Source organism: Chiloscyllium plagiosum, chromosome 1 (assembly GCF_004010195.1).
Source record: "Chiloscyllium plagiosum isolate BGI_BamShark_2017 chromosome 1, ASM401019v2, whole genome shotgun sequence".
In the NCBI taxonomy this organism is placed as follows: domain Eukaryota; kingdom Metazoa; phylum Chordata; class Chondrichthyes; order Orectolobiformes; family Hemiscylliidae; genus Chiloscyllium; species Chiloscyllium plagiosum.
In genome coordinates, this window is record NC_057710.1 from 56,880,755 (window position 1) to 56,892,948 (window position 12,194).

A 12,194-nucleotide genomic window follows, 5' to 3' on the forward strand; every position below is an offset into this window, starting at 1 on the left:
TAGTATGAACAAGATAACCAAAAAAGACCCAGTGTTGCATCAGCAATAGTATTAAGACCCAGCTATCAAGGTGGGGGGGGTTGCACACTAACAACAGGCCACAGACAGACGTGGTAAGCCGATTAGATTAGCAGATGCACAGAGCAATACAACTGTCACATATGAGGTAAAAGGGAAGGTACAGGGAGACTCATAGAAAACTGTATAAATGTGCAATAAAATTATTCAGAAGTGTGCCTACTTTGTGGTCACCCGGGCTTGCAAGAACGTATGAATAAAGACTGCTTCGGTATTTGACTCGGACTGAAATTATTGAACAGTGAGCTTCGTTTCTCACAGTTATGAATGAACGAAAAGGAACGTGATACTTAATAAATATAGAGAGCTTGTGAGTGTGTTAGTAAGAGAGGTATAATGAATGGATAAATGAAAACACGATATCTAGTAAATATAGCGAGCTGGTGAGTGAGTTAGCAAAGATATCTATAACACAATGGCTCAGATCAGAGGGCATCATCTCAGAATAAGTGGGCACCAATTTAAGACTGATTCAAGGAGGAATTTCTTCTCAATTGGTTGTAAGTCTTTGGCGCTCCTTCTCACAGAGATCTAGGAGGGCAGAGTCCTTGTGTATTATTAAGGCTGAGATAGATTCTTGATCAGTCGGGGAATCAAGAATTACAGGGAAACTGCAAGGAAGTCAGATCAACAATAATCCTGTTGAACGGCAGAGCAGACTTAAGGAGCTAAATGGTCTACTCCTGTTCCTATTAATTACAGTCTTATAAATGAGCATTTCTCTTTGTTCTTTCTTGCCTCCCCTCTTTTGTTGCCTCTGTACTTGTTCAAAATCTGTTACAGCCTCGACATCTTTACCAACTCTAATGATATTAACTCTGTACCTCCACACAGATGCTGCCTGATTAGCTAAGAATGTCCTGCATTCAAATTATTTTGTTGTATGGGATTTCTGACTAATTCTGGTCACCACATTTCAGGAAGGATGTGGAAGCTTTGGAGAAGGTACAGAAGAAGTTATGAGCTGTATTGAGAGACTAGAAAAACTCGGGTTGTTTTCTCTGGAGTGGCAGAGGCTGAGGGAAGACCTGCTAAATTCTATAAAATTATGAATTGCATGAAGTGGGTTGATGGTCGGAATCATTTTCCCCCAGAGTTGAAATGTCTAATACTAGGGGGCATGCATTTAAGCTGAGTGGGGGAAAGTTCAAAGGAGTCATAGAGTCATAGAGATGTACAGCATGGAAACAGACCCTTCGATCCAACCCATCCACGCCGACCAGATATCCCAACCCAATCTAGTCCCATCTGCCAGCACCTGGCCCATATCCCTCCAAACCCTTTCTATTCATATACCCATCCAAATGCCTCTTAAATGTTGCAATTGTACCAGCCTCCACCACTGGCAGCTCATTCCTTACCTGTACCACCCTCTGTGTGAAAAAGTTGCCCCTTAGGTCTCTTTTATATCTTTCCCCTCTCACCCTAAAACTATGCCCTCTAGTTCTGGACTCCCTGACTCTAGGGAAAAGACTTCGCCTATGTACCCTATCCATGCCCCTCATAATTTTGTAAACTTCTATAAGGTCACCCCCCAGCCTGCGACGCTCCAGGGAAAACGTCCCCAACCTGTTCAGCCTCTCCCTATAGCTCAAATCCTCCAACCCTGGCAACATTCTTGTAAATCTTTTCTGAACCCTTTCAAGTTTCATAACATCTTTCCGATAGGAAGGAGACCAGAATTGCACGCAATATTCCAACAGTGGCCTAACCAATGTCCTGTATAGCTGCAACATGACCTCCCAACTCCTGTACTCAATACTCTGACCAATAAAAGAAAGCATACCAAACACCTTCTTCACTATCCTATCTACCTGTGACTCCACTTTCAAGGAACCATGAACCTGCACTCCAAGGTCTCTTTGTTCAGCAACACTCCCTAGGACCTTACCATTAAGCGTATAAGTCCTGCTTAGATTTGCTTTCCTAAAATGCAGCACTTGGCATTTATCTGAATTAAACTCCATCTGCCACTTCTCAGCCCATTGGCCAATCTGGTCAAGTTCCTGTTGTAATCTGAGGTAACTCTCTTCGCTGTCCACTGCACCTCCAATTTTAGTGTCATCTGCAAACTTTTTAACTGTACCTCTTATGCTCACATCCAAATCAGATGTGAGGGGCTTTTTTTTTTAAACACAGAGAGTGGTAGGAATGTGGAACACGCTGCAAGGGATGGTGGTGGAGGCAGATGGCATAGGGGTATTTAAGGGGCTTTTAGAAAAGCTCATAAATATGCAAAGATATGGACCAAGGATGGCAGGGCAGAAGGGATTAATTCAATTTGGCGTCATATTCAGCATAACATCATGGGCCGAAGGGCCCATTCCTGTGCTGTACTATTCTATGTTCTATGTCCATCCAAAGATAGCAGTTAATGCTGCATCACTGAAATGGCAATTTGGATTATGTTTCCGAGAGTAGTCCTTGAAACCACAATCTTCTGATTTGGAGATGAAACAACTACCATTGATCTCAATTGGTGTAGTGCAACAGATTACTAGATTAATTGCACATTTGGAATTTTTTGTAAAGCTCAGAAAAAGTCATGTTCAGTATAAGCAGAAATAGATATCGATAATCAATGGAGTTTTTGACCTATCATTCGCATAAACAACTTTAAGAAGACAGATCCTAATTCTGAGCAGACTACAAACTAGTGTAGATGTTGACCCTTAAGTGCAACGTAACATAAAAGCTGTGAGTTAAGCCATAGAGAAATACAGGAAAGATGTACTGTATGGATAAGATAGAAATAGTGTAAATCTTTAAAGTTTCCTCATTGACAGGATGAACAATTATTTAATGTATACAATCCTGTATGAATCAAACAACTGTTCTATCTGCATGAATTTAGATGTGAATTTAGATGTGAATAATTATAATTACACTAGTTTTGACATATACACAGACCTTGTAATTCGATAGAAGTCTTGATGCGAGACAGTGTGTGGACCAGTACTCTCGCTCATTCCATAAATCTCAAAAATTGTGATGCGAAGACTTAGGAAGAACTCCAGTGTTTCTTTGGTAATGGGTGCTGCTCCTGTAAAGCACTTAGTACATTGGTCCAGGCCTAATGAAACACGAACTTTCTTAAATACCAGAGCATTTGCCAAGGCGTATCCACAGGGCCGTGTTGTAACTCTGTAACATAAAGCATTTATATCATCTCTTTGAATTCATCACACAGCATAAAACAAAAAGAAAGAGAAGTAAGACATTGTTGTTAACAAAAGTTTTTTTTTAAGTTGAAGGCATTGGGAGAGACTTGATAATTCAAAATCAGAAAGAACAAAAGATGAAGGCAACTTTTTTTCTGAATTGTTGTCAATGAGAAATCTGATCAACAAGTATCTCCACATTACCTGTTCATAAATGATTTCTGCATGTATGCCATATTAATAGCACTGTTGATTGGCTGCATGCATTAGCAGAGAACTCAATATTGCTACTTATTAGCACTGAGTTTGGGGAGACGCATTGTGGATGAGTGAATTTGATCAGAGAAAGTATGAAAATTAGCTGAACATGGGAGTAAGTGAACCCCCGATTTTCCCCTTGCAAAACTGTACTGCAGATCCACCCTGTAGAGGAGATGGAAAGCAGGAGAACATCCTATTTCCATAGGGAATCAGGAAGCCAAACACACAGTGAGAAGGCAGTGGGAACAGCCACACACACCAATGGTATGTGCAACCTCAAGGTACTGGATGCAGTGCCATAAGATTAGTGAACGCACCTTTAAATGCCATATTCTACTAAGTAAACTATTAACCTCAGAGCTTTGGCTAAAAACCTGAAAAACAGAGCCCTAATTGAGCTCAACTGGAGCAGGAGAGGAGAGGAGTGGGTTGAGCTCAGTCAGAGTGGGGCAGGATCAGAAATGGTGGAATCTTCACTAAATTCAGAGGGAGAGTTCCTGAAGTGACATCATGGTTCAAGATGTGACATAAGGCAAAAGGAATATCTACATGGGGACAAATCTTTAGTGTGCTATTTCGTATTAATACCCAAATTAACTTTATATCTTGATCTCTAGACTATGTCATTGCTCTCTATTGTACTCATACCATCATTAATTTACAAAGCTTCCCCTCTGCTCTATTTTCTTCACTACCTGGTCATCTGAAATGTTACGTATCATTTGATCATTCAGGTTCCAAACCTTAGTTATCTTGCAGCAGTATCTGTAATGGTTATCAATTCATACACATTTATTGAAGTTGAGTTGTTTTCACCTGTTTTCTTATGAATAGAACGTAAAATCATGTACATAGGTTTTAATTGTCTATTTATTATTTTTGCAATCATAATGTGATTACCATTGCCATTCTCTAATCTTTTAATTTATCACAAATTCACTCATTCGATCAAATCAAAAAGACATGTCTAAAGGCTTTATGTCTTAATGCGTGGAGCATTTACAATAAGGTAGATGAATTAGCTGCACAAATTGATATAGATGTTTATGATATAGTGGCAATTACAGAGACATGGCTGCTAAGTGCCCAAAGATGGGAACTGAACACTTGGGTATTCAGAATTTAGCATAGATAGACAAAAAGCCAAAGGAGATGGTGAAGCATTGTTACTGAAGAATTTACAAGGCAATAGTGAGGAAGGATATTAGCTTAGAAAATCATGTGGATTTTGTATGGGTAGAAATAACAAACGCAAAAAGTCTAAAAATGGTGTTAGAGTGTCTACAGTTTTCAAACAGTAGTGGAGATGAAAGGGCAAGCATTAAACAAGAGATCAGAGAGGCATGTAGTAAGGGTACAACAGTAATCATTGGGAGACTTTAATTTATATACAAATTGGACAAACTAAACTCACAATATTTTTAGGATTTCCTGGATTGTGCAGATTTTTTTATAGTTTTTGCAAGTCAATGGTGGATAGTCAATAGCTGATATTCAAAGGAATATGTGCATGAATTACAATAAGTTATTCATTCCTCTCTGGCACAAAAATAAAAGAAAGGCATGTGGTTCAACTATGGCTTACAAAATAAATTAGGGATAGTGTTAAATACAAAGGAAAGACATATAAAAGACTAAGAAAAATGAATACATACCTTGGCTCTATCTTCACAAAATAGGGCAGTAATACCTTCCAGAAATGTTCAGGGACCAAAGGACTAGTGAGGGAACACAACTGAAGAAGATTAGTATTGGTAAGAGAGTGGTGCGAGGGAAATTAATGAGGTTAAAAAGCCTGATAATCTCCATCCCAGAGTAGTGAAGGCAGTGGGGAGGAGAGAGAAAAAAATTACAAACCAATAGCCTAACATAGGTAGTGGGGTTTTAAAGCATCAACAAGATTTGAAAGAGTCAGCATGGGTTTATGAAAGGTGAATCATGCTAAACAAATCAAATGGAGTTCTGTGAAGATGCAACAAGTCTAATAGAAAAGGGAGAACTAATTGATGAATCTTCAGATGGTTTCTGAAACGGTCTCTCTTTAGAGATTAGTGGGGAAAATCAAAACACGTGAGATGGAAGTAAGATATTGGCATGGTTTGAGAAATGGTTGACACACAGGAGGAACAGAAAGTGGGAATAAATGGGTCTCATTCTGAGTGGCAAGCCGGGAGATTGGTTAGCAAGGTTAGATCTCATGGAATACAGGGAGAACTAACCATTTGGATACAGAAATGGCTCGAAGGTAGAAGAAAGAGAATGCTGGTGGAGGGTTGCTTATCAGACTGGATGCCTGTGACCAATGGTATGCCACAAGGTTCGGTGTTGGGCCCACTACTCTTTGTCATTTATCTAAATGATTTGGATGTGAACATTGGAGGTATAGTTAGTAAGTTTGCAGATGTCACCAAAACTGGAGGTGTAATGAACAGCAAAGAAGGTTACCTCAGATTACAACGGGATCTAGATCGGATGGGCCAATGGGCTGAGGAGTTGCAGATGGAGTTTTATTTAGATAAATGCAAGGTGTTACATTTTGGGAAAGCAAACTTTTGCAAAAATGTGTGCTTGTGCTACTGGAGAAGTTTTAAACTAATTTGGCAGGGGAATGGGACACAGATTAAATGTAAAATTGGGAACAAGGTCCAATCAGGTGTAGGAGGAACACCGGGACAGTCACCACCCACCAAAGTTTATGTAGTGGGGCCATGAGTCATGAAATTTGAATTCAATAAAAATCTGGAATTAAAAGCTGATCTAATGTCAATTGTTCTTTTTTACAAAAAGCTATCTAATTCACTTTAGGGAAAGAAATCTGTCATCCTCACCTGATCGAGCCTATATATGACCCCAGACACAAAGTCATCTGATTGATTCTTAAATACCCTCTGCTGTGGCATCGAACCAATCAATTCAGTACGATCAAGTCATATTTTTGCCTGTACTCTCTCATCCACAAATCTGTTGTTGATCAAACTTCTAAATAACTCAACCTTGAATTTATACAATGACCTAACTTCCAATCCTCTCTGGGAAAGATAATATCACAGGTTAACTACTTCTGAGAAGAAATTTGATCCATATCCCCATCTTAAAATAGATCCCTCATTTTTAAACAGTGCTCTCTTGTTCTAGATTCTTCAAGAAAAAGGTGCAGATACTCTCTGCATCTTCCTTGTAAAAATCCCTCAAAACCTTATATTTTTCAATAGAATCACCTTTTATTCTTCTCAATTCTGGTCAACATAGACATACATTTAATGTTAAGACAACCAACTCATCTCAGCAACCAGTCAATTGAATCTTTGAATGAAGTGTAAACTTCACTGTCCTCCTCCTCCCCAAACCCCATCAAAAAATAAGGAGATGAAACTATAAATGGTATGCAGTATTCCAATTGTGGCCTCACCAATGCCCAATTACAGTTGCAGCAAGGCCTCCCTAACTTTACAGTCCAACACCTCTTGCAACGAAGATCAACATTTCATTTCCTGTACTTGAATCCTACCATTTTTTGTAATTCATGTCCAAGAGTACTCAAACCTCTGTACCAGCGTACTCTTTTCTAATTCAATAATATTCTGGTTTTAAATCCTCCTTGTCAAAATGGGTGACCCACGTTATATTACATCATCCTTTTTGTTTTAACCTGCTTACTTAACCTACCTAACCTACTTAACCTACCTAAATATCTTAGCAGGCTGACTAGCAGAGCAAGATTTTCATGCATTCATGCATGTCCATATCAGGGCACTGAGGATTAAAGATGGCAGTTGGGTCCTAATCCCTTGATTTCTGCACCATTTTTGTTGTGTGGCATTTTAACAGCAAGGGACAAGGGTGCATAGTGAGTGTCGTAGCAGTACTCCCAAACTTGCTAGCTCCACTTCATTATGGTGGTACATATTTTAAACACGACATCTTCCCCCCCATACAATCAATGGAGTCAGGTTAATTTTGGCAGGTAACAATGTGGTTCACACCATTGCAGAGAAGACATGACCAACTAGGTTTTGCAAGAAAATTCAGAAAGTGTTGTCAACTTCGCTTCATAATTTAATAGTGTGTGTTAAGTCAAATATGTTTTTAGAAGTGATTAATGATAGGATTATATTTGGAAAACCATAACGCATAAGAAATAGGAACAGAATTAGGTCTTTCAGCCCTTGAGTCTGCTTAGCCATTTGATCATGGCTGATAAGTTTCACAACCCCATTCTGCTGCCTTCTCCTCATAATCTTTGACTCCCTTACTAATCAAAAATGTATCTGTACCTATCTGCAAGACAAATAGATCATGATTGAATCATAGACTCATAGTTCATAGAAACAAATGCTTTGGTCCAATCGTCCATGTCAACCAAGTTTCACTAACAAAATTAGTCCCACTTGCCTGTATTTGGCCTCTATCCCTCTTAACCTTTCTATTCATGTACCTGTCCAAAAGTCTCAAATTTATCAACCACTTCCTCTGGCAGTTCATTCCAGATACTAACCACTCTCAGTGTGAAAATATCGCCCTCCGGTCCCTTTTAAATCTTTCTCCTTTCACCTTAAAACTATGCCCCCAATGTTGAACTTCCCCACCCTAGGGGAAAAAAACCCTTTGTTGTTCATTTTATCCAAGCCCCGAATGATTTTATAAACCTCTGTAAGGTCATCCCTCAACCTCCTACATTCTAGTGTAAAAAGTCTCGGCCCTTATAACTCCGACCATCCAGTCCTGACAATATTCTGATAAATCTTTTCTGAAACTTCTCCAATTTAATAATATCCTTCCTATAGCAGGGCAACCAGAACTGTACACAGTACTCCAAAGTAACCTGTATAACCTCAACATGACATTCTAACCCCATACTCAATGATCTAAACAATGGAGGCAAGTGAGCTAAACGCCTTTTTAAACATCCTGTCTACCTGTGATGCGACTTTCAAAGAACAGTGCACCTGAATCCCCAGGTCTCTCTGTTCGACAACACTACCCAGGACCTCACCATTGGTTGTATAAGCCCTGACTATATTTGTTTTACCGAAGTGCAATACCTCGTATTTATGCAGATTAAATTCCATCTGCCAGTCTTCAGCCCATTAACCCAATTGAACAAGATTCTCACAATCAGCCACAGAAACATTTGTCTGTGCTTCTGATTAGACAGTCCCCTATCATAATCAATTGCTTGGAATCTGTCAGACCTCTCATTACATCAGAGCCAGTCTCAATACTAGAAAAGTGGTTGTTCTACATTCCCCTGAGAGTCCATTGCCCCCTACATTTTCCAAAACAGCATACTTGTTTTAGACAGGGATAGCCACAGGAGACTCCTGCTCTACCTGATTCCCTCTCCTACGCCCCCCCCCCCTCCCCCCCAGAGGTAATCCATCTATCTGACTGTTCTGTGGTTTTGCTCCCTTCCTATAACTGCCACCCATAACATTTCCCCCCACCCCAGCTCCTGCAAATTCCTCAGCCACCCATAACATTTCCCCCCACCCCAGCTCCTGCAAATTCCTCATTGCCTCTAACTGCCATTCGAAAAGGTCAATGCAATATGATAGGATTTGCAACCTAACACACGTACTTCAGACATAATCATCAGTAACATGGAAACTCTCCTAATCTCCCACATCCGACAGGAAGAACACATCACTCCACTAAAGACCATCTTTGCACCTTAACAGTCTACAAACCCAAAAATTGGTACAGTTTTGCTGCTCTAAAAAACACTATATGGGAGAGACTGAATAGGCGGGGGCTGTTTTCCCGGGAGTGCCAGAGGCTGAGGGGTGACCTTATAGAGGTTTATAAAATCATGAGGGGCATGGATAGAGTAAATAGGTAAGGTCTTTTCCCTGGGGTAGGGGAGTCCAGAATAAGAGGGCGTAGGTTTAGGGTGAGAGGGGAAAGATTTAAAAGGGACCTAAGGGGTAACCTTTTCACACAGATGGTGGTGGGTGTCCGGAATGAGCTGCCAGAAGAAGTGGTCGGGGCTGTTACTATTACAACATTTAAAAGGCATCTGGAAGGATATATGAATAGGAAGAGTTTAGAGGATTTGGGCCAAGTGCTGGCAAATGGGACTAGATTAATCTAGGATACCTGGTCGGTGTGGACGAGCTAGACCAAAGGGTCTGTTTCCATGTTGTACATATCTATGACTCTAAAATTCCTTTGTAATCATAGATAACCTTCTTCATTGTCAACTATACCACCAATTTTGGTGTATTCCACAAACTTACTGACCATGCCTCCTAAATTCTCATCCAAATCATTCATATAAATGATAAACAACCATGTAGACCCAGCACCAATCCCTGCGAAACACCACTGATCACAAGCTTCCAGTCCAAAAATCAACCGTCGACCATCATCCTCTGTCTCCTACCATCAAGCCAATTTTGTACCCAACTGGCAAGCTCTCTCTGAATCCAACATGATCTAACTTTATGAATTAGTCTACCATGTGGAATTCTTGCCAAAGGCTTTACTCTGGTCCATGTACACAAAGACTATTGCTCTGTCTCAATCTTTTTGGTTACATTCTCAAAAACCTCAATCAAGTTTGTGAGGATTTCCCACGCACAAAGCCATGCTGACTTTCCCTGATCAGTCCTTGACTCTGTAAATGCATGTAAATCCTATCTCTCAGTATCCCCTCCAACAACATATCATTCACTGATGTCTAATGCACAGGTCTCATGTTTCCGGGTTTCTCCTTACAGCTTTTCTTACATAAGCACACAACATTAGTCACCCTCCAATGCTGAAGCAGGAACATTGATGTGATTCATTCCTGATGAAGGGCTTTTGCCCAAAATGTCAATTTTCCTGCTCCTCGGATGCTGCCTGACCTGCTGTACTTTTCAAGCACTACTCTAATCTTGACTCTGATTTCCAGCATCTGCAATCCTCATTTATGCTTAGTAGGAAGGATGTTGGTAAGCTTGAAAGGTTTGAACAGAAGATTTATAAGAACATTGCCAGGACTGGAGAGTTTGAGTTGTTGGGAGAGGCTGAACAGGCTGGAGCTTTTCTCCCCTAAAGTATCGTAGGTTGAGAGGTGATCTTCGAGAGGTTTATAAAATCATGAGGGGCATGGATAGGGTGAGTACCCACTAGTGAATTCCTAGTGTGGGGAGTCCAAAACAAGAAGGCATTGGTTTAGATTTCGAGGGACATGGGGAAAATGCTGGCAAATGGGACTAGGACAGATTGGGATGTCTGGTTGGCACGGACAAGCTGGACTGAAGTTTCTGTTTCCATGCTGTTTGATTCTGACTCTCAAATTCCTCACCATCCAAGCCTTTAACACCATGGCAGTTCCAGTAAATATTTGGAAAGTTAAAATCCTCTACTATTAGATATATCCAAGCTTTCTCTACATATTTGTTCCTCAATTTCCCTCTGACTACTGGGGAGCCTTTAGTACAATCCCATCAAGCTGATCATCACTTTCTTATTTCAGAGTTCCATCTATATAGCTTCACTTAGAAATATCCTAAGTGCAGCAGTAATGTTTTCCCTAGTCAAAAACACTACACCCCTCCTCTCTTGTCTCCCTTTCTGTCCTACCTATCACATCTAAATCCTGGAACATTGAATTGTCAGTCCTGTCCCTCCCTCAGTCCTGTTTCTGTAATAGCTATGATATGTCAACTCCATGTTCCCATCCATGCCCGAGTTCATCTGCCTTACCTGCAAGACACCTTGCATAGAGATAAATGCAGTTCAATTCAGAGTTATCTTGTTCTCTGGCTTGCTCTTGCCTGTCTCTTCTAATTAATTTGCTCTTTTTAAATTCAGAACCATCCTCATCTATTTTTCTATTCTCACTTAGGACCCCTCTACCATCTCCCTGCCACCCCCCAACAACTAGTTTGAAAGGTCTCGGGTAGCGCCAGCAAATCTCCCTGCCAGGATATTGGTCCCTAAGTATTTTGTGTCCCAGAAAAGATTCCAGTGATCCAGAAATCCAAATCCTTGCTCATTGCCCCATCTCCTCAGTCACTTATTCATTGGCCCTAACTATTCTCACTAGCACATGATTATTATTAAATTAACAAGAATTGTGTAAGTTGATACACACTGAAATGCCTTAGAGCCCTTTTGAATTGGACAGTATTTCTATTTACTGAACAATGTCACTTTCCACTGTTTTAGTCATTTCATCAATATGCTGGTCGAACATCTGTTACCCTGCTTTTGAGCTTCAACAGATGATGGAGGTCATTGAAATTCTGCACAGCCATTTGTTCTGCTTTTTAAACTTTCAGAGCTCTTTCAAAGACTGCAGAGGGTTTCATGCATTCCAGGGCTACAGGGCTACCGGGATGGTGCAGGAGGGAGGGATTCCGGTATCTGGATAACTGGGGTTCTTTCTGGGGAAGGTGGGACCTCTATAAACAGGATGGTCTACACTTGAACCTGAGGGGCACCAGTATCCTTGGTGGGAGGTTTGCTAGTGCTCTTGGGGGGGGTTTAAACTAACTCTGCAGGGGCATGGGAACCCAGACTGTAGCTTTAGGGTGCAGAACCTGGAGTGTCGGGAGGTTAGGAACATGGCATCAATTTCAAAGGAGGGTGCCTGTAAACACGAAAGTGGCTTGAAGTGTGTATACTTCAATGCAAGAAGTATACGAAATAAGGGAGGTGAACTTGCAGCGTGGGTTGGTACCAGGGACTTCGATGTTGTGGCTA

General features: G+C 40.7%; 1 protein-coding gene across 1 annotated transcript in view; it reads right to left on the bottom strand.

Moving 5' to 3' along the window:
* The window catches only part of LOC122555430 (long-chain-fatty-acid--CoA ligase ACSBG2-like), a 68,043-nt gene that overhangs the window by 35,077 nt on the left and 20,772 nt on the right, over window positions 1-12,194 (bottom strand). Inside the window, exon 6 of the mRNA XM_043701426.1 lies at window positions 2,989-3,222. Coding sequence (XP_043557361.1) covers window positions 2,989-3,222 — 234 coding nt within the window. The remainder of the gene's footprint in view (window positions 1-2,988; window positions 3,223-12,194) is intronic.